This window comes from Myodes glareolus, chromosome 5, assembly GCF_982192425.1.
Source record: "Myodes glareolus chromosome 5, mMyoGla1.1, whole genome shotgun sequence".
In the NCBI taxonomy this organism is placed as follows: domain Eukaryota; kingdom Metazoa; phylum Chordata; class Mammalia; order Rodentia; family Cricetidae; genus Myodes; species Myodes glareolus.
The window spans coordinates 6593146-6613359 of NC_142030.1; the positions used below are offsets into that span (position 1 = coordinate 6593146).

The 20214-nt window shown below is 43.3% G+C and overlaps 1 protein-coding gene across 1 annotated transcript in view; it reads right to left on the bottom strand.

Annotated features, from left to right (window-relative positions):
* Ush2a (usherin) overlaps nucleotides 1-20214 on the bottom strand; it is a 683507-nt gene that overhangs the window by 206076 nt on the left and 457217 nt on the right. Inside the window, 8 exon segments of the mRNA XM_087905997.1 lie at nucleotides 6848-6970; nucleotides 7888-8063; nucleotides 8066-8160; nucleotides 8163-8214; nucleotides 9948-9975; nucleotides 13073-13403; nucleotides 13406-13465; nucleotides 13468-13671. Coding sequence (XP_087762123.1) covers nucleotides 6848-6970; nucleotides 7888-8063; nucleotides 8066-8160; nucleotides 8163-8214; nucleotides 9948-9975; nucleotides 13073-13403; nucleotides 13406-13465; nucleotides 13468-13671 — 1069 coding nt within the window.

Below are 20214 nucleotides of genomic sequence, written 5' to 3' on the forward strand. Positions count from 1 at the left end.
AATCTCATTGGCTGGCAGATAAAAACTTAAAGGAAACCTCAACTGTGAGCAGAGTGCCCAAGACTGCCCCTCTGAGAGTTTAGTAACAGCGAGGTGTGCTGGGTCCCATTGACACGTTGAGTCAATACAGAGGAAATGGACCAACCCTTTGCCAAAGGAGAGACAGGGATACGGAGCATGACAGGAACTTCCTGAGTACACGCTCAATTGTTAATTCTTTATCTCTTTGGGTCTTTCAAGCAGGAACCTAGTGGCTTTATCTTTATGGTTCAAAATTGCCAGAGAAGGAAAATGCTGTATGTAGACAAATCAGGCCCTGACTCTATAATAATCTGTATGGACATACTTGCTTAGATATATTGAGTTCCAAGCGGCTGTCCCAACTTTGGCTTCAGATCTTCTCCTAATTTGGGGTCATTACATGTTCCCAGGATATCCAGCCTCTGATGCCTTCAAAGCCAGGCCCAAAGTCTCAAAATGTCACAAGCCCAGCTAGTCACCAAAGGCAAGAGTGCTATTTCCAGAAACCTCACTAAATGGCAAAGGGATGCTGCACATAACAACAGGGAGGGGGCAGGAGTGTTGGTCCCACAAGCACAGGCATGACCGGACCACCAGAAGTCAGAAGAAAACAGCGTTCTGAAGCCTCTGGAGGGAGCCTGGCCTCAGAAACAATTTGTTTGGTGGCTTTAACTCTGAGAGCCACAAGCGAGGACCCTCTGTGCTTGTGTTGTTTCTGGCCACCCAGCATGTGGAACTTGACGTTACAACCCTGGGAAGATGCCTGTCTATGTGCTCTTCACTGAGAACTCACCAGCCTGCAGGAACAAGGCCACCGACAGGCGACGGTCTGGGTAGTTTCCTGTGACCCAGATCTTTCTGCAACCCTATAACACACTATTACAGTAGGGATTTTAAAAGTGAGACAAATAAGGTTGGAAATATTAAAGAGCTTGTCCAGTTCACCGGACTCTTTACAGGAGCTGAGATTCAAATGCAGGCAGTCTGACTGAAGACACTCTGAACCAGGCTGCCGCACTGGGTACTGCTAGTGTGATGGGAAGGTAATAACAATAACAATAACAATCCAGGGATAATCTGCCCTGCCCCTGTTGGGACGATGCCACATGACTGGGCCTTGACCTTCGGTACCTCTCTAGCTGAGGGGAGGGGCTGATTTACCTCTGCATCCAGACTGCCTGCCCAATTTCCTCTGTGACCCCAGGATGAATGGGAAGAGTGGTGAGTCAGGGTTAAGAGGGTGGCGGGGCTGGGACAATAGAAGGAAGAGAAGCTAATGACTCCCATGGGAATTGAACCAATGACCTTGGCTTCATTAACTCTGTCCCTGGGTAAAATACTTAAAACTGTATTTCAAGTCATAAAATAGTCTTATCCCTGTTTCTGAAGACCAGAAGCCGAATCTTCTCCACTACAGTGCTTGAGTGTTTCTTCCGCATGTTGATGCTACTATACAAGTGACAGCCTTCATGACTCCAAATGACACCTTGGTTTCAGTCTTTGCTGTGTTAACAGCACTGATATTTTTCTTTGTGTACAAATTTGGAAGGGCCTCCCTCCCATGACACTTGTAGGAATTTTATCATAATTTTATGCGATATGCAATTTAGGTAGATTGGGTAACATATATTTCATATACACAATACATTCCACATATATTCCATATATATATAATATGGAATAATACATACACACATACATACATGCATGCATACATGCATACACGTACATATAGATATAAGATAGATGGAGCACAGAAGGCACAGACCACATGGATACATGCCACTGAAAAGTGGGCTTTCACGATGGTACTAAAACTTCTCAAGTGGACCCGCCTTTAGAGCTCATCTACTTCAAATATTTAAATGTCTTCTCCACTTTAGAGATTAAAAACCAAACCCCAGGACACTTAGAAATGGAACGGGTTCACCTAGGTTTGCAGAACAGCTCTCTGCGCTCACTGAACCTCTCCGTCTCTTCTGAGGACTCGGTCTTTCTAATACCCATTGCTTCACTTATCTGAGAGGTCAGTGTGCATTCATGTGACACCACATGTTTGCCTTTTATCATTTCTCCATTTTAAAAAATTAATTGTGAAGATTTTCAATGTATGTGTGTTTTCAGGTGTCCTCAGAGGCCAGAAGAGGGCATTGGATCCCCAGGAGTTGGCGATACAGGCATTTCTGGGCACCCCGACTTGGATGATGGGAAACAAACTTAGGTCCTCTAGAAAAGCAATCCATGCTCTTTCCTGCTGAGCTATCTTTTCAGCACCACATCTCTCTAACTTGTACTAAAAATCCCTTTCCTACTAAATGAAAAACTAAAATGTGCAGTTTTTAAGGCAAAAACATAATTTAAAAATTAAATCCCTGTATTTTCAACCCTGTGAGTCTTTATTTTTTAATTATGAGTGTGTGTGTGTGTGTGTGTGTGCGCGCACATGCGTGCATAGGTGTGTATGAAAGGGGGCATATGTGTTTGTGGAGGGTGGATGTGTGTGCAGAAATGAGTACAGGTGCTGTATCTTAGGGGAGGAGTTGGACCCCGTGGATCTGAAGATACAGAAGGATGTGAAGTACCTAACATGGATACTGAGAACCTAACTCAGGTCTTTGGCAAGAGGGCTCCACATTTTTTAACCCCTGACCCTTCTCTTTGTCTCCAACAAAAGCAAACTTTACTCAGTAATGGCGTATTCCTATAACTTGTCTACACAGCTGTGTGGCTCCTATTTCATCCCTACACACACAGAAGGATGGGTTAGCTGTCTGAAAGTGGCTTTCCTATTCACTCTCTACACCGTCTTTGCAGTGAACTCAACTGGTGGCACCAAACGAGCATTGCACTTAACAACGTAAAGCTTCCTTAAGTAGAATGGTTGGCCAGTTGGTACCATGTACCCATAGCAAGATCTATCCCAGAAGACCTCTGCTCCAACAGCAAATGAAGACTCTTAGGTGATGCATACAAAGATGATATTTTCCTCTGTGCAAAGCAGCACAGGTTAAAAATCTGTGTAACAATTCTCAGTTCAAGGTCCAGCTATTCAAACTCAAATGAAAAAAAAAATTCTGTTTAGTTGAAAAAAAAGCGCCCATTAGATTTTGTCTAGTTGACTCAGGCTCCATCTGCTTATCTAGCAGTTACTTGTGGGGACAAACAGGTGTTCATAGTTCCCAAATCAGTCACCCTCACAGATTTCAGGGCACATGTAATTTGGCAGGTCAGACACAAACATATTCACGTCCAACAGAAAAATGATCGCTACTGAATCTCAAAGCATTTTTTTGAGTAAAATAGACTGAAAACAAATAGTATTTGCTATAGTGAGCAATGCCACTCCAATTCATTCATTTATTCAAACCTTATCTCCAACAGTCTAGCAATCACCTGCTCAATCCAAAGAATAAGGAACTTGCTGACTGTTCTCTTGGAGCCAAAGCATGTTTGAGCTCTGAGGGATAGGCTTTCTGTTGTTTGTGCAAGCATGTGGACCCTGAGGAATGGGGATTGGGGTGTCCAGAAATGGGAGTTGGTGGCTTTTCTTTCTAAGTTCCTCTCCACCTTAATTTTTGAGATAGGGTCACTCATTGGAACTCTGGTCTGTCTAGATTATTTGGTAACAGATCCTAGGGATTCTCTTGTCTCTTGTCTCTCTTGTACTGGGACTACAGGCAAAGGCTGCCACACCTGGTTTATGCATGGACTCTGGGAGATCTATATCTTGTCCTCACACTTGTAAAACAATGGTTTTACTTAATGAGTTGCCCTCCACCCCCATACGAATGTGTTGAAATGAGAAAATTTAGACTCTGCCTACCTAAAATTTACTTTTTCCCTTTTCTCGTTGAATGCAAATGAGTGAGACCATAAAGTTTAACCTCACCAATGAGGAGGTGTGATTTGGTCTAGCTCTTGATGTCAAGTGGTATTTAGTCTGCTGGAAGCATTTGTCCAGTGAAAGATATTTTGATATTTTGGATCAAAATGTGTACATTGAAAAGCTCTGCTGCCTCTGGCTAACTGATAAAACTCTTCTTCAATATAGCTGAGACTGACTTGGGTTGTTTTCATCAGAATCAAATCTGTGTCAACTTTATTGACATCCCAACAGAATTCAAGTTTCAATATTGTTATCATTATAAACAATACTCTTGAAGAGTCGGTCTGGTTAGCTGCTTTCCATACTGAGTCTTCCTCATCTCTGCCACAAACAAAAGCTTGCTTGGATTGTCTCTCTCTCTCTCTCAATGGTTCTGAGAGGCCTCATATGAAATGCTGAGTCTTAGCCCTTTGCATGCTTATGGGAACAAGGAAATGCACCAACAAATGACCCCTGCCCTAAGATAATTACAAAAACAAAAGGTACTTTTGTTTGAATTAAATTATGTAAATAACTGGCTTGATGATCTGCATTCTATAATACGATATAGAAGACAAAATTACTATAAGGAGTCTTGAATTTCAGGATATAAAAACTGCATAGAAAACTATGCCATTGCTGTCTAAACTCTTTTTCTCTATATCAACATACACATTTAGTAAACAGATCGCTTGAACAAGGCAGTAACTTCAACTTCTTTTCAATGTCATAACTGTATTTATAAAGGGAAGCCCAGACATTCTTTGCTGCACATTTTGTATCAGAAGAATTTTCACTTCAACACTGCTCTAAATATGTCTATAATGATAAAAATGAAACAAGATGAGGGTGGTAGGGTAACTGTAGAGGAGCCTTAGGGGTTAAAACACTGGTTCCTCTTCCCGATGACCTGGGTTTGATTCCCAGCAACCCCATGGTGACTTACAACCAGCTGTGACTATAGTTCTAGGAGATCTAATGCCCTCTTATGGCCTCCATGGGTACTGTATGCATGTGGTGTACAGACATCCATGCAAGCAAAACACACATGCATATAAAATAAAAATGTTTTTTAAAAGATGTGATAAAACACTTCAGTGCTCTACTTAATTACATAAATAGATGCAAAGTGGGAACAGAGAAATTTGGGGAGACTAGGCAATTATGTATGCCTTCTAAAAGGAGATGGATTCAATTAAAAACTACAAAAAAAAACCAGTCAAATGGATAAATCAATAGGATAAACAAAGTCAGCCTTCTGTGCCCCAGGGTTCCACAGCCTCAGATTCAACCAACCATGAACAGGAAATATTTAGAAAAATAACAGCATCTGGCACTGAACCATTTTTTTTTGTTCCCTAAAAAATGCAGTGCAACAACTATCTGCCTTTACACGGGTATAAGCATTGTAAACAGTGTAGGGATGATTTAAGCCTATGCCAGTCTGTGATTGGCTATATGCTAGCTAATACTTCAGAATTTCACATCCACGATTTTAGCATCCATGGTTTTTATTATCTATGGGGCCGAGGATTTGCAGTGGTCCCAAAGGCAATTCCCCCAGACTCCAAGGGAACCTGGGTCGGTCCAGGGGAAAGGTTCATTATGGTGTCACAATATAGGGGACAACACTGGTCCTTTCTTAGTGTGCTGGGAGCTGTGAATCACCAGCAGGAAGGGAAGTCCTGGCTGCCATCAGGGTAGATGAAGCTAGCACCTGTGCAAGCAATGTGTGCACTCATCCCCTGGATCAGAAAAACCCTGAGCCCTTGGGAGGGATAATTCCCAGCTTCCTCTCAGAATGGCAAGATGGACGGCCCACGTTGGACAACCATCCCATTGGATTTACAGGGGTGAACTAATAAAAAAAAATAAAAGGAAAGGTCTCACATTAAGATGACTGGGCTGTATGTTTTGAATGTTAAGAAATGGAAAACACATCCCGAGTTTTACCCCCAAGTTGTTTATGAGGGTGTAAGCAATTATTAGGTAACTGAAGATGACCTTGAACTTCTGACCCTCTTATTGCTACCTGTCTCTACACCCAATAAATTCTCCCTTACTTGGGATTGAACCTGTGGCTTTCCACAAGTCAGACAAGCAGTCTGCCAACTGAGCTTAGTCTCCAGCCCCTTGACTCCTTGAATAAAAACAGAAACCTCCAAATCAAATTTCATTGTGGGGGAAAAAAAATCCCAGACATTTAGCCTCATGTATCTACTTAGATCCCACATCACAGTTTTGTTTATCCGCACAGCCCTTCTAGAAATAGCAGCCATGGAAATGTTTATTTCAGCTTCTATTCAGACCAGCAAGAGAGGGGACAGGCAGCTTCCTGGGGTAAGAACTTTCTAGCCAAGACCTGAAGTGTGGTTGATTCTGATGGTAGGAAGGGGCCTGAGGAGGGAAGGGATCAGAGTTGGAAATTCTTCACATTGTTCTTCATGAGCACAGTGAGAGATGAAAGAGAGCTGAGATCTTACTCTATCGTGTGGTATTGTTTTAGCAGCTATCACCTACTGGCCCATGGTTTAGTATTAAACTCTAGAGTCAACTCTTTCAAGTCTCACTGAGTCAGTGATTTACAACCCGTTATCCCCTAAGCACAGGTGAATACAGGAGGCACCCACTGATCTCCACAGTTCCGGGAGTATTCAATTCTTCCACATTCCCGTTACTAAGTTTCATGTCTAGATAGAGATGTGACAAAGGCAATAGTTGGGGGCTCACACATCTCCAAGTTTGACTTGAAAGGCTTATTGCAAGCACACAGTTGAGCTGGCAAACACTCAACACGCCTCGGCTACACTTCGATGATTAATGCCACAGATAATAACTGAACATATTCTACCGCGTGACTGATAACAGGTTCACACAACGTAGACGCTGGGGTACTTTGAACTACTCCACACGCCCCAAACTAAATGCCAGCATTTGTTTTTATAGTTTTTGTAATCTCACCTGCTAAGACCCTTATCTTTGTAAAACCACTGAATTCCTGAATAAATATTGTGCCACAGATTTAAATCTTCTGGGGGATTTGAAGCAAGTGGCTGCTGGATTTTACGTCTCAGAAGCTCATATCTAAAACAGAAGACAAGCAGTAATATCATGATTGTCTCAACGAATATTATTACTGAGATTCAGATAGCTTAGTTGCATGTATGTGACACATGCATGAAAGCAGAAATAATACCGTAGTGCAATTATGAAATATTTCCAGATAAACACTTTTTTCTTCCTGGTTTAGCTGCCATATAGTCTGCTAATTGCAAATTATCACTTAGACTCTCATGTTTTGATCACCAGTGGGAATGGAAACAGTTTAGATTTCTGTGTCAGATTTGCTCAAGATCTGTTGCAAGTTTCACACAAAGTAGGACTATAAAAATCTTATCAAGTTAATGATTTCCTAAGACTCCATCAAAAATTTATAAACAATGATGATATTATCCACTCTGTTTCCTATGCCAACTACTCAGCTGGTGGCTGTCCAGCTATTTCAGAATCACAGTTCTTGGCTTCCATCTTCTCTCAAGAAGGGAACACTCTTCCTAAGTCTGTAGACAGTGGTGATGTGGAAATGACTTCAGGGTTAACTTCATAATTCAGGGACACTGCTGTCCTACCATGCTACATAGAACACACGCCAGAGCGGCCAAGCCGGATAAAATTAGTTTTTGAAAAGAGAAGAATAATGAAGGGAAATATTAGCTATGAGATAAATGTTTTAAGGATTTTAGTTTGTCTCAATATGATGCTCACTCTTGATTAAAGAATTCCCTTGGTTCCATTTAAATCAAGGTATACAATGTGCTATTATACAAATGTTAAAAACAGAGGGATATTGGATATTGTGTGGTTATTATGAGTTTGTGGGAGTACACAAAGAATCTAGATGGCATTAATTTTATGTTGAGATGTTAATGAAACCCTGCTTCCTTACTTCTTAAAATGACAGAGCTAAAACAAACTGCAGAGGAAAGTCCCTTCTCTTCTACCTCAAATTTGGTCCATTTGGCTTGAATGGTGGCTGCCAAGAAATCCCAACACAAGATTCGCTTAGTGGAATCGCAGACCATGGGGCCGGTTCCTGAGGCAGGGCTGGATGGGTGGTGATGGACGTAGGGAGACTCTCCTGCACCTTCTCTAGGTACCCATTCCTTCCGGAGCAAGTACAACAATGGTAATCAAGTAATTAGTGAGAGGGATGAGATGCTTGATTAGATGACTCAACACCACGGAGGCCATGTTGGGGATCGTGATGAGATGAAGATCTCATGGTTCAGTATGTCTCCATTCTGGAGGAGTGGGTCTTTCCAAACGACCTGAAATAAAAGACCAGGAGCATCAGTGTGACAATACAGGATCAGAGCAGTGATGTTCACAGAGTCTAGAGTATTGCCTTCTTCCTTTGTTCCGAAGTCATTTTCTGAAGGCCCACATTCCATTTAGCCGCATGCGCTAGACAGCAGGGAAGGACTGGGTACCATGAGCTGAATGCTAGGAACCAAGTGGGAGCTGCTTCCTGGGCTTGACTGTTAGCTGCAATGCTTTCTAGGACCCTCAGACTAATACCCATCATGGTGATCCATCTCCGTCTTGGCTGCGCAGGACACAGAGCAAGCACACGGAGGAAATTCACACATCCACATGCATTAGGGAAGCATGAGGACTTGAGAGTTTGCACGTTTATAACTCAATTGCATTGAACTCAGAGCTCCTAGTTCTACCTTGTGGGTTAAAGAGGTTGTTTTACAAAGGCTGGGACAGGTAGCCATTATTTGTATTTTCTGACATTCACAATTGAATTCCTGAAGCTGGTGTACAGTCTAACAAATGAAGCAATAATGCATTCTAGTCTCAGGATAAGAACGTGTAGAAAGCCTTTAAAACTTCAAAGGGTCTCTGTTTGAATGAATTTCACATCAGAAAGCAGAATAACATCTTATAAATTCCATCATACCAGACGGGACATTTCTCCCCACAGTTTACTAGAGCTCGGTGGACTAAGGTTCAAGGTTAGAGACCCCCGATGGCTCTATAAAATAAAGTTTGTTGCTGCTGCACAGATACACACTTCAGTGATTTCTGCATTTTATTTTATTTTTTTATTTCTCAGTGATTCTAAGTGCTTTTCCGTGGCAATCTGTATGTTGGCTGAATCCTGTTTGAAATCCTTTTTTTTTTAAAAATATGCTTTTACACTGCTTAATTATTTCATTAAGAAATGGCTTTCAAATCTTATGAGGTCATTTAAAATGATTGTTTTCATTTTGGCTTGCCTATGTGAGCTTCTGTACACCACATGTGTCAGGTGCCCAAGGAGACCAGGTTTTGTTGGGTCCCATGGAAACGGAGTTTTAAGCAGTTATGGGCTGTCTGATGTGGGTGCTGGGAACTGGAGTCTTCTGCAAGAATAGTAAGTGCTCTTAACCGCTGAGCCATCTCTCCAGTCCCTTAAACCCTTTTGGGTTAAAAAACTACAGGCTTTCTCCTTAATTGGTTAGTGTAAGAGACATGATGAGAGACAGCAGGGCATTGAACTTCCATGTTTGGAATCGGATCAAATTTGTCCCATTATATTATTCTTTTGATCTTCTGCTTAATTCAATTTGCTAACATTTTATTCAGAAGTTTTAGATTGATATTCAAATATGAAATTATTCTATACCTTTATTGAACTGTTCTTTTCAGTCTTAGAAGAGACTGTCTACCAACTTTCAAGAAGAAAATAGTCGTCTCAGGAAATTAAGTGCCACAGGGAAGTACACAAGAGTTCATTTTTCCCATAATATAATTACTTGGAGTTTTCCTGATGGTCAGATTTTGAGAATATGAGTTAGACCTACCATGTGCTCAGTTTCCCTTTCTTAATACTTATGTCTTTACCAAGCCATGAGCAATTGTTTTTAGTAGTCAAATATTAAGCTCAGAGCCTTGCACATTCCAGGTAAGCCCTCTACCCCTGAATCACATCCTCAGTTTCTTTGTACATTTGTGACCAGGTTTCACTAAGTCGCTCAAACTGCCCTGCGCTCACACAAAAGCCGGGAATGGCCTCAATTGTATCACCCTCATACAGGACTCTCTTAGATTTGGCTCGGGTAGCAACTCTTTTTCTACTTAGCAATATGATGCTCTGTAATTGTCTTTTAGTTGTCTCACTTTGTTGCTTCTCTTGCTGCCCCTGTTGGGCAGTAGCTCCTGCAGGTGGCATTGCACAGAGATAGCAGGGCTGGTGACACGGCTTGGATACAAGTCATCCCTCTGAAAACTCATGTCTCAAACCTGATACCCCCGCATGAGGTATTAAGAAGTGAAAATTTATCTGACTGTGGTATTTAGAGCAGGTCCTTGGGTGGGGTCAGGACTAGATAAGGCCATGAGGGTCCAGCTCAAAGATGACTGGAGGCTGGTGCCTGACTGGATATTGGCAAATGTATAACAAGTAGAGGGACCAGAGGGGGAATGTAGAAGACTACAGGATTCCCGTCTCTCAATCTATGCAGCCCCCACAGCTATTGGATGCTGTTGGCAAGAGGCGCATCCTTAGATGGAGCCCCTTATCCTGGAAGCTACAAAACCAAGAGCCGAATGGAGCTCTACTACTGTTAACTTGGTCAGTTACTAGCAGCACAGCGGGGACTAAGATTGGTGAGACAGCAGTGGCATGTCTCCTGTCATTTACCACTCTACCAACTCACGCTTCCTACTTTTACTGATTCTGCTCTCCACACCTAGTTCTTGCTTCTTGTGGGCATCTGTTGCTTCTAGTTGTCCATAGTATCAGTTCCATGAGGTGAGGGGCTTTATTCTGGCCCTACTCTCTCTCTCTGGTGTCAAAAGGAGAATTCCTAGACAGACCTCTACAAACGTGAGAAGGAGAACACAGTGTCATTGTTAACAGTAGGCACCCTTTACTAAGAACAGTAGCGCATGGCAAACATGGCATGGTTCGTAACCAGGCGTTACTGACGACCCCGTGGTTTCTCACAAATTTTATAAAGTTTTAGCCACTTGGCTGTTGATTTTCAGATCTGTCCTTGCAGAGAAGAGTCAGAGTTTCCAGGCACGCATCTGTTTACTAAAGAGAAATATCACTAGAAAATACACTTTGGTAAAGTTTTAAGATATTTCCAAGTACAGTGCGAGCCAATAATACTAACACGGAACTGTGGTCTTTGAACAACATTTAAATATACGTCATGAAACACTAGATTTAGCCCAGTATTCCTCGTGCTTCTCTTTATTGGTAAATTTCATTCCCTAGATAAATAATGGGGATTGATAATGCTGTGAGGGCCAGAGTTATCACTTGGCTGTCATACCTCTGTGTTTCAAGATCTTTCTAAAAACATGGGGCCCATGTGTAGTGGTTTGTACTTATAATCCCAGAACTTGGAAAACAGAGGCAGGTAGGTCTCTTTGAGTTTGAAGCTAATCTGGTTTACAAATTGAGTTCCAGGACAGCATGAGCTGTTACACAGAGTAACCCAGTCTTGAAAAACCAACGAACCAAACAAACAAAATACACACACACACAAAGAACTAAACAAATCAAAACTTGATCTAGGGTTTCCATGGTTTTCTTGGGCCTGAGGTGAATTTATCTCCCTTAGTCAAGCTGATCAAAACTTCCCTACCAATCCGATAGGACATGGACACCCTGCTCCCTTTCCTAGATAAAAGTGTCGTGGCCCTAGAGGGGAAATAAAGGCCGACTAACTCCTTCCAGATATTGGGATCCCAGGGGTGTTGACCCACTCAAGTAGACTGGCTCACTGTTAGCTTCTAAAATCAGGCACACATTTATTTTTTCATTTCTGATATACTACAATCAGTGATTCCTAAGTTTTAAAATTTTGGCAGAAAGAATCAGAAGAACGTTTGAAGTGTAGCTGCTGCCTTTGTGAAGGGACTGTGGGTGCCATGTCACATGCCATCTACCAACACTGCACCGAAACCCACCTCACAGAACTCTTTAGAGAGGTAAGGCAGTTCTGGGATGAGCATTGATTCTGGGTTTGTTTGTTTGTTTCTCTTTCTTTCTTCCTTCTTTCCTTCCTTCCTTCCTTCTTTTCTTTTTTATGTGACTGAAGACAAGTTCTTATGATTTTTCGAGTTCATAGAATATCATATATGCTATATGTAAAAATTAAATTAATGCTACATCAACATAATTCCATATGCTTTATTTTTCACCAAAATTGCATTGCTTTAACAATTCTCGGGTCGAAGATATTTAAGATTATTTTGGGTGTTTAATTTTCAAAGACTAAATAAAAAATTGCTAAATGGTCACTTCTAGTTTGTGGGTTAAATGAATTTTCTTCAAAAATTTAAATTATCTAGCATCATCTAGTGCCTGCCTTTAGTTGGCAAGAGAGAACTCAGCCTGGATCCAAGCAATAATTCCAACAGACGAACTTTGCTGTTATGCAAATGCCCTCTGCTTTGTGCTCTGGTGAGCAAGCTACTGTACCAAGGCTTTTGGCAGAGGTACAAGGCTGGATCCATGGAAGCATGTGTGTATTTACACAAAAGAGGCTTCTAAGCTGCAGAACTCCCTCCTGTTTGGTTACACTAATTTCCCTTGAATGAAGTTTGTATGCCAGCCAAAACAATGGTAGTTATCCCATCCTCTAGAGTTCAATCCCCAAAGAATGAGGCAAATAATTGAGCTTTCTGGATATCCCAGCAATATGCTATTTTCTTGATTTCTTTTCCCATTATTTCAATTCTTTGATTTTTTTTTCCAAAAGAGCATGGGATATTAACGCATGGAGCTTTTGTTTGTTAATATGCTTCTCAGCGCTCCCATTAGTCTCCCCATCTCTTCTCATTTCCCGATCTGTTTAAATATGACGTGGTCCTGAGGCTAAGCATCCCACAGTGGTATCAAAGTATTTCATGTGTGCGAGGCAAATAGCAGTCTCTCAACAATATAATTAAGGGGATTCAGGGAGAAATGAAAAACTGACATTGAATTCAAGATAGTTTGGGCTAAAGGCCAAAAAGCCAGTTTCTGCAGCAATTGCCTCAGACAATGAATGTGTTCATCTTGTCAGTAGATGGCTCTGTTAGACACAGAGTGCACTCAGGGTAAGTCCCTACATCTGTAGGACTGAAGAGAAGCCAGGATGCCCAACGCCTTACCTTGTCTGCATCTGGTCCCAGCAATGCACCCTGGGCAGCTGCACTCCTGCAGGCCGGGAGGGTGTTTTTGTAACTTCTACTCAGCCACTGCTTCCTGTGCCTCCAATAAAAGAGCTCCCCAGAACCCGGCATTTATATTACGTCCAAGGGCTGAAGGCAGGATCCTTGTCAATAAACTTCACGGCACGACTTCCCGAGAGAGGTGTTAGGCTCCTAACTTCCTTTTCCCTTTGACTCGTCTCTCGTCTCTCGATTGTAAAGTTTTCACTCAAGTCACTGGGGTTGGTGGGGGGTTGCCAGGATACAATGACAGATGTTGGAGTGGCTGGAAATAGCTCTGGGCTTGGGATGCCTTCAGTGTTCCTGGGAGTGTCCACACAGTCTGAGACTCTGGTGACTTGGAACACCCTTCGGAGGTGCTGCCTGGAACTGATAGGCCGTGCGAGGGTGCAGATGAACCACGGTGCAGTTAGTGACATTTCCCAAGGCCGTGAAGTACAGACGGCCATGCCAGTATGTATGATAATGGGTAATAGACCTATTGCGCTTTACGGGCTGCTGCCAAACGATTGACATCACTCTCGATTTCACGTTCAGAAGAACTGGAGGATCTACTGGCCCAGGCCCTGTATGGAAAGAACACATCTAGAAGTCACAGATCTTACAAACTTCTTACAAACTTCCCATTTCCTCAACAGTAAACCTCAAATGCACGAGCCCTTGGTGGAGACGAGAGACAAACTGGTGAAGGGCGCACAGATGCGCACGGCTGCCCTGCCCATGATGCTGTGAGAAATACTTGTTGAACGTGACTGAGCTGACGCTGTCCTGTCCTTCCTATCATAGACCCAGCAAAATCATTTCTCTTCATGAGAGCTAATGCTGAAAACATATCACAAGGATTTGTACAATTATTTTAAATCAAGGCATTAGAAGAAAAATACAAAGTTCGAGAAGGCTTTGGCCACCTTTTGCCCCCTAGATCCCCAGTCCTGATTCTAACCAGCATCACTACGGTAACAGACCCGTTGACAGCATCCCTCATTATACATTCCATAGGATGCTGCCTCTGTTTCTCATGCTAATCCATGGTTTGCGATTTATCTACTCCCTGTTAATATTATCGGGGATTTTTTACTGTGCCGTGACAGAGCTGACGATGATCTAGCTCCTTCACCTGCTGATAAATAAACAATGCACAGATCTGACCTTTAGGTTAACAGGTTTTACGTCTGCCCCACTCAGCACTCTAACTGATTCAATTATCATAAAGGTTCGGGAGGCCCCATGAATACTGAAGAAGGCCCACCATATGCCTGCAGAGGTGGTGGTGGGGGGCAGCAGGCACTCTGCAGCCCTCCAGAGAAATTCCTTAATTGTAAATAATTTCACCGTGCGACACAGTCAAGTCACCTTGAATGCGAATCCCCTCAGCCCGCGCAGGCAAAGTGTTATTTAAGCTTTACTGGGCTGCGTTAAATTCTGCAATTTGAAGGGCTGTTAAGTTTTTCAATTGAAATTTCATTTAAAATGCAGGTGCTTTTTATTATATCGTGGCTTTACTGCTCTCTAGGTACAAGCAGGAACATGGCGCAATAACACAAATCTGGCTCAATCACTGATCAGTAACAGCTGCGATTCCGGGACGTTTACCATTCTTATAAACCATGGCCTGAGATCTACAAATTGCTACAACAGATCAAAAAAAAAATACCATAGCCCTCTTTTCTGCCCACAGCAATTTTGGCATTTATGAGATTTTTTTTTTCTGTGAACATTAGATTTTATTGAAAATCTTTTAAAAAGATATAGTTGGATTTAGTAATTGTTTAAAACAGCATTGATTTGAGTGTGAATGTGTGATTCAGTGTCCCACTGAGGGCTAAGTGTTAAAGGCAGCCACAGACGTGTGAAGCCAGTGGCCGTGGCAATAGCTAGGTAAGGGACGTTTTCAAACAGAATGGTCTACGTTTTCGTCACCAACCAAAGTGCTGATGATAGAATTGAAATTCGTTTTGTGAAGGGACCTAAAATCAAGCCGTTTTTGACAATTTGGTCACCCACCCTTTGTGGAGAGAGAAAGCCTAGTATCATGGTGACGTTGGTGTGGGCATTCCCCAGGCTGGTCTGTTGTTAGCTTTCACTTGAAAGCCGTCGGTGACATTTCTTCTCACCTCGCCAGTACATGGTACAGAAGCAATTATCATACCAACAGGGGGATATGGCTCCTTTCTCAGCTAGCCATGCCATGCATGTTTAGTTATTTCCCAGAAAAATGGGAGTGTCTTACAAGCTTTAAATGTTTTGCAATCTTAAAAAAAAAAAATCCTCTGATACAGGAACTTGTAAAACCAACGGTGGAGATTGAAGTCTTTAGCCTAACCCTATCTCACCCCCTCTCCTCACTAAAGAATAATAAATGCTTTCAAAAACCAGAATGTTTTCCAGCAGGTTTTCATCAGGGTCTCGCATAATTATTCCCTCCTCTGTGAGCTATCACACCGCGGAGCTTCTTTGGGGAAAAGCACCAACAAGGATGCAGTTTGTTCTCTGTGATGAGAATACGGCCTTTTATTTCTCCCGAAGACGCCGATCGTGTGATAGGTAAAACATCCATGATAATGAGCCGAACTTACACTTCAGACTCCCGCAGAACACAGCCCTTCCTTAAAGACGACCTCTTATCTTGGGAAGAGGAGACATTCAATTTCAATTTCATGATACCCCCACCACACACCCCCAGAGCCAGAATACATTTTATTAGCTTCTCTCTCGGGAAACCCGAGCACACTCCCTGTTTCCTTGGCAGAAAGTCCTCTAACGCAGGCTGGAGAGGAACAGAACTCAGCTTAATTAGCTCCTTTGGCTAGGCAAGTGTTAAAACCTGACTTCTGGCACTCGTTCAATTTGGAGCTTTGAAATGATAAGCAGGATCATCTAATTCTATATACAAACCAACTGTCCTGCTACTGCTCAGTTGAAAGGGTCACCACAATTATGTAAAACATGAGTAATAACTATAATTGGGGTAGTTGGCTAATACAATAAAAAGCCGTGAACACGAGGAAAGTTACGCTCGCCGCAGTAGCTATCACTCTCTAAAGTAAGAATTCATGGGTGAAATGACATGAAAAAGATGGTTATAAAAGTTTAATGGAATGATAAAAGGCAAAAGTCGGCCTCTCAGCTGAATTCGTAAAATCCCTATACATCACGATCAGCTCCTTAACTGTAAAATCAATGTGGAGTATAACATGTTGTCAATGCCTCTGTCACTCGAGGGGAGATGGGGAAGTCTGGCAGGCGCACAGCTCAGCCGCCCAGTGATGGAGACATAAGGCAACAGCTCTCTCGGCGGGTGTAACTGTTTAGAGCACAGTCCCCTGGAGTCAGGAAGGGGAGCCTCCTCTCTGGTCAGGCCACAGAGTGCTGTTTCAAGGTAGAAGGCGCATTCATAACTGAAAGCAGTCTTGTTTTGGTAAACGGCACGATCTCTGTGGGCAACTGCCTGCCTCACCTGTAAGGTTCAGACCCAGCCCAGCAGAAAGTCATGACCTTGATGGGAAAGGGCCTTGCTACTGGTAATTTCAGGTGTGCACGCTGGAGAGGGTGTGTGCGCGCGCAGGCTCAACCCTGTCTAAGGCTCCCAGTTCGAGGATACACGTGACGTTCGGCGGTTTGGGATGAAAAGTCTTTCACACTTGTTTGCTGTGGTGGATTGATTTTCCTGTTAGTCTCAAATGCTGTTCTCAAGCTAATATTTTACCATTCTCATAAAAAGAACCTCGCTTGGTTTAAAAACTCCTTCAGTGATATTAACTCCTAAGTGAATAGCCCCTAAATTTCCCAGCGAATTAAAAACCATGGGGGTGGTATGCGGACGGCCCTTAGACAGAGCTCTACATCACACCCCAGACGTTAAGGTAGCCATGCTATTTGTCTCTGATGCCGTAGCTGAGAGAATGGCAACCTGTCTCTTTAATCATGAATTCTTTCATCAATTTATTATTTATACCCAACAACTTCCCCAAAGAATTTTTGACAGCTAATAATAAAAGAACCAAATGCAAGAAGACCAACAGAATAAAGAGAAGGGAATATTCATGTGGTACTAATGAAGATGGTGCCATGGTGTACCCCCAAAACAAATATGCAGAACGTGAGCTGGCTGTGGGCTTGTTCAGCGTCAACTCCCACCTTCCCTGACTGCGAAAGAAAATGCCAACACTGTGTGCCGGGTTTAATGGCAGAGCGGCAGCATTCCAGCCACCGCTGAAGTGGAAAGGGCAGCACTGCCGGTGTGGAGGTAAGAGGATCACTTCTGAAGATCTTCCGTTCTCTACTCTCCCGACCAGGAGGAGTGGAGGTCAGGAAGAATGGCTGCTCATCTAGACCTGAGGCAGGGGATGAGGTGGTGCGCAGTGCGTGCTTCCTTGAACACTCCAGGGCTGCAAATAGAATGTGCCGTGTCGGCATGAGAAGCAGCAAAATCCCACAGCGTAAGTATCTACTGGTCAGAAATGCGGCCGTCGGCTCAGAAGAGGCTACACGCGGGTCACACAGGTGTAACCAACCCTCAGCTCCGCTCATAGGGCTCTTTCCTCACCGCCACTGGCTGCTCTTCCAGACCATGGCCATCCTTTCCAGATTCTTATTTAATCAACCCTGGAAAACTGGGTTTTCTTCTGGGATTATGGTTAAATTGAGTGAGATGCTGTGATTAAAAGAATCTATGTAGAGTTTTAGTGTTCTAGAATGTTCTGATAGAGGGGTATAGGTGTGTGTGTGTGTGTGTGTGTGTGTGAGAGAGAGAGAGAGAAAGAGAGAGAGAGAGAGAGAGAATCTTATGAAAATGACACACAGCCCCTACACTTGTTAATGGTTAGGGGCTGCAGGTGTGGCATTCAGATGGGCGGGTCTTAATACTGGCTGTTTAATAAGCACATGTGGTTGTTACCAAGAGATCCTTTAACTAAGTCCACTGCGTTCCGACATGAATCATCTAAGAACAAAAACACTTTAACAAAAAGTGTTGAGACCATTCCACAGATAACGATCTGGTACAGAACAGACTCTTAGTAAAGACAAACCCATAGCAGTAAGGCAATTATGATAAAAAAGAATACTTATTAATTTCTTAAACTAAATGTAGGAAAGGCTGGAGAAGCCTGGGTTGCGCATCACATCTACGCGCGGTTGGCATCTGAGGGATGTAAGGAATGTTGCACCTGGAGACAAGCTTTTCAGGAGAAGCTGACTCTGTGCTCGAAGGGGATTCCAGAACCCACGAGAGAAACTGAGGCCAGATGGACCCAATTTTCTGTTCTTCAGTACATCATTTTAAAGAAACTTCTGTTGGCAACATAGCTTGCACAAATTCAATGTTAAGATTATACAATAACAAAGAAATATAATAGTTGCTCTTACTAATTATGAAAATGTAAGAATTCAGGTCAATGATCTACACAATAGAAAACAAGGCTTATAGGGGTGAACATGCAGAGCCTTCTGTTTTCAAGGCTAGAGAAGCAACTGGGGGGCCTCTGTGGCTGGAGAGAGGGCTCAGCAGTTAAGAGCGCTGGCTGCTCTTGCAGAGGACCTGAGTTCATTTCCCAGCATCCACACGGAAGCTCACACTGTCTGCAACTCTAGTTCCAATGGACCCAACACACCCTCTGGCCTTCATGGGCACCAGCATGTATGTAGTGCACACCCACACATAAAGAAGAAGAAAATGGGCCTTTTGCTCTCAGATCTCTTTTGTCTGTAAAATAGACAAGCGTGTCCTCCTGTGAAAGTGTAAGAGGGCAGCACCCAGCCCTGAATATCCAGAGCATTTGGGAAAGATGCCTGAAGCAGGAGGAACAAAATGACTACGTGGTATGCCTGAAATTTATAGTTCGTATTTCTTCACTAATAAAAACGTTAATACTGATACAGGCACTGTTGCTAAAGTCTCTTTCCAGGAGAAGCCCTAGCCATTCTATTCCTCCGAAGATCCCAATAGCAAACAAAGGCGCAATTCTGCCAAAACTCACTCTAGGGAGCAACACATTTACGGAGCTTCCTTACCAAGCAGAGGTGAGGGGTTCCTCACGGGGGTGTACATCCTGCTACCAGGACAGGCGGTGCCTGGAAAGCCTTTACCTGGCATGAACGAAGGCGTCCCATCACTGCAGAGTTGAGCCTCCCTCCGTCAGATGCCCCAAGCCTACACAGGCACTCTAGCCCCTCCCCCGACGTGCAATTAAGGCAGTCTCTTACACGTGGCAGGGAGTGACTGGATATTCAGGGGAGGGTCTTGTGACCCACGCCCAAGTCCTCCATAAAGAGATGAGACAGTCACTAGGCCCAGCTAGGCCAGCTCCTTTGAAATGGGGCACAGCTGAACTGCCACGATGGATCATCATTTACAAGACATTCAACCCAAATTTAAAATATTTTCAAATCCCTCTACCTAGATCCCTCTTAAGGACGTTGTTTAAGGCTTAACATCCTAAAACATATGAATCATAAAAAAGTTTGCTGTGCAATATTAATTTTTAAATTTAAGTACCCCCAAGGACACATATTTACATAATAAATAGTTTGAGAAGTCTTATCCTAGATGATCTCCACCAGCTCACGGAACATCATGCTCAAGTTTCCTTCCCTTCCCCTCCCCTCCCCTCTCCTCCTCTCTTTTCCCCTCTTCCCCCCTCCTCCCCTCTCCTCTCTTTTTCCCTCTTCTCCCCACTCTTTCCCTCTCCTCCCCCTTCTCCTTTTTCCCTCTCCTTCCCCCTCCTCTCCTCTCCTCCCCTCTCCTCCTCTCTTTTTCCCTCTCCTCCACTCTCCTCTCCCCTCTCTTTCCCTCCCCTTCCCTCTGTCTCCTCCCCTCTCCTTCCCTCCACTACCTTTCTCTTCTTTTCCCTTCCCTTTCATACAACTCAGTGTTTGATTGTAGCGTAACAGGGTAAGACCAGGGAAAGGGGTTTCCGGTTGGCGTTCTCTCCCTGTGTAGCAGTCCTCTCACTCGCTTTTAAAGAGTGCAAAGCTTAGTTTGGAGCTTCTGTGGTTAAGCATTCTCTGACATGGCAGGAAGGGAATGCCCAGACAGCCAGCAGCCTACCTATGGCCACGGTAAAGATTAAATGTCACCTCTTCCCTCCATCTTTGTCTCTTGCTCTCCC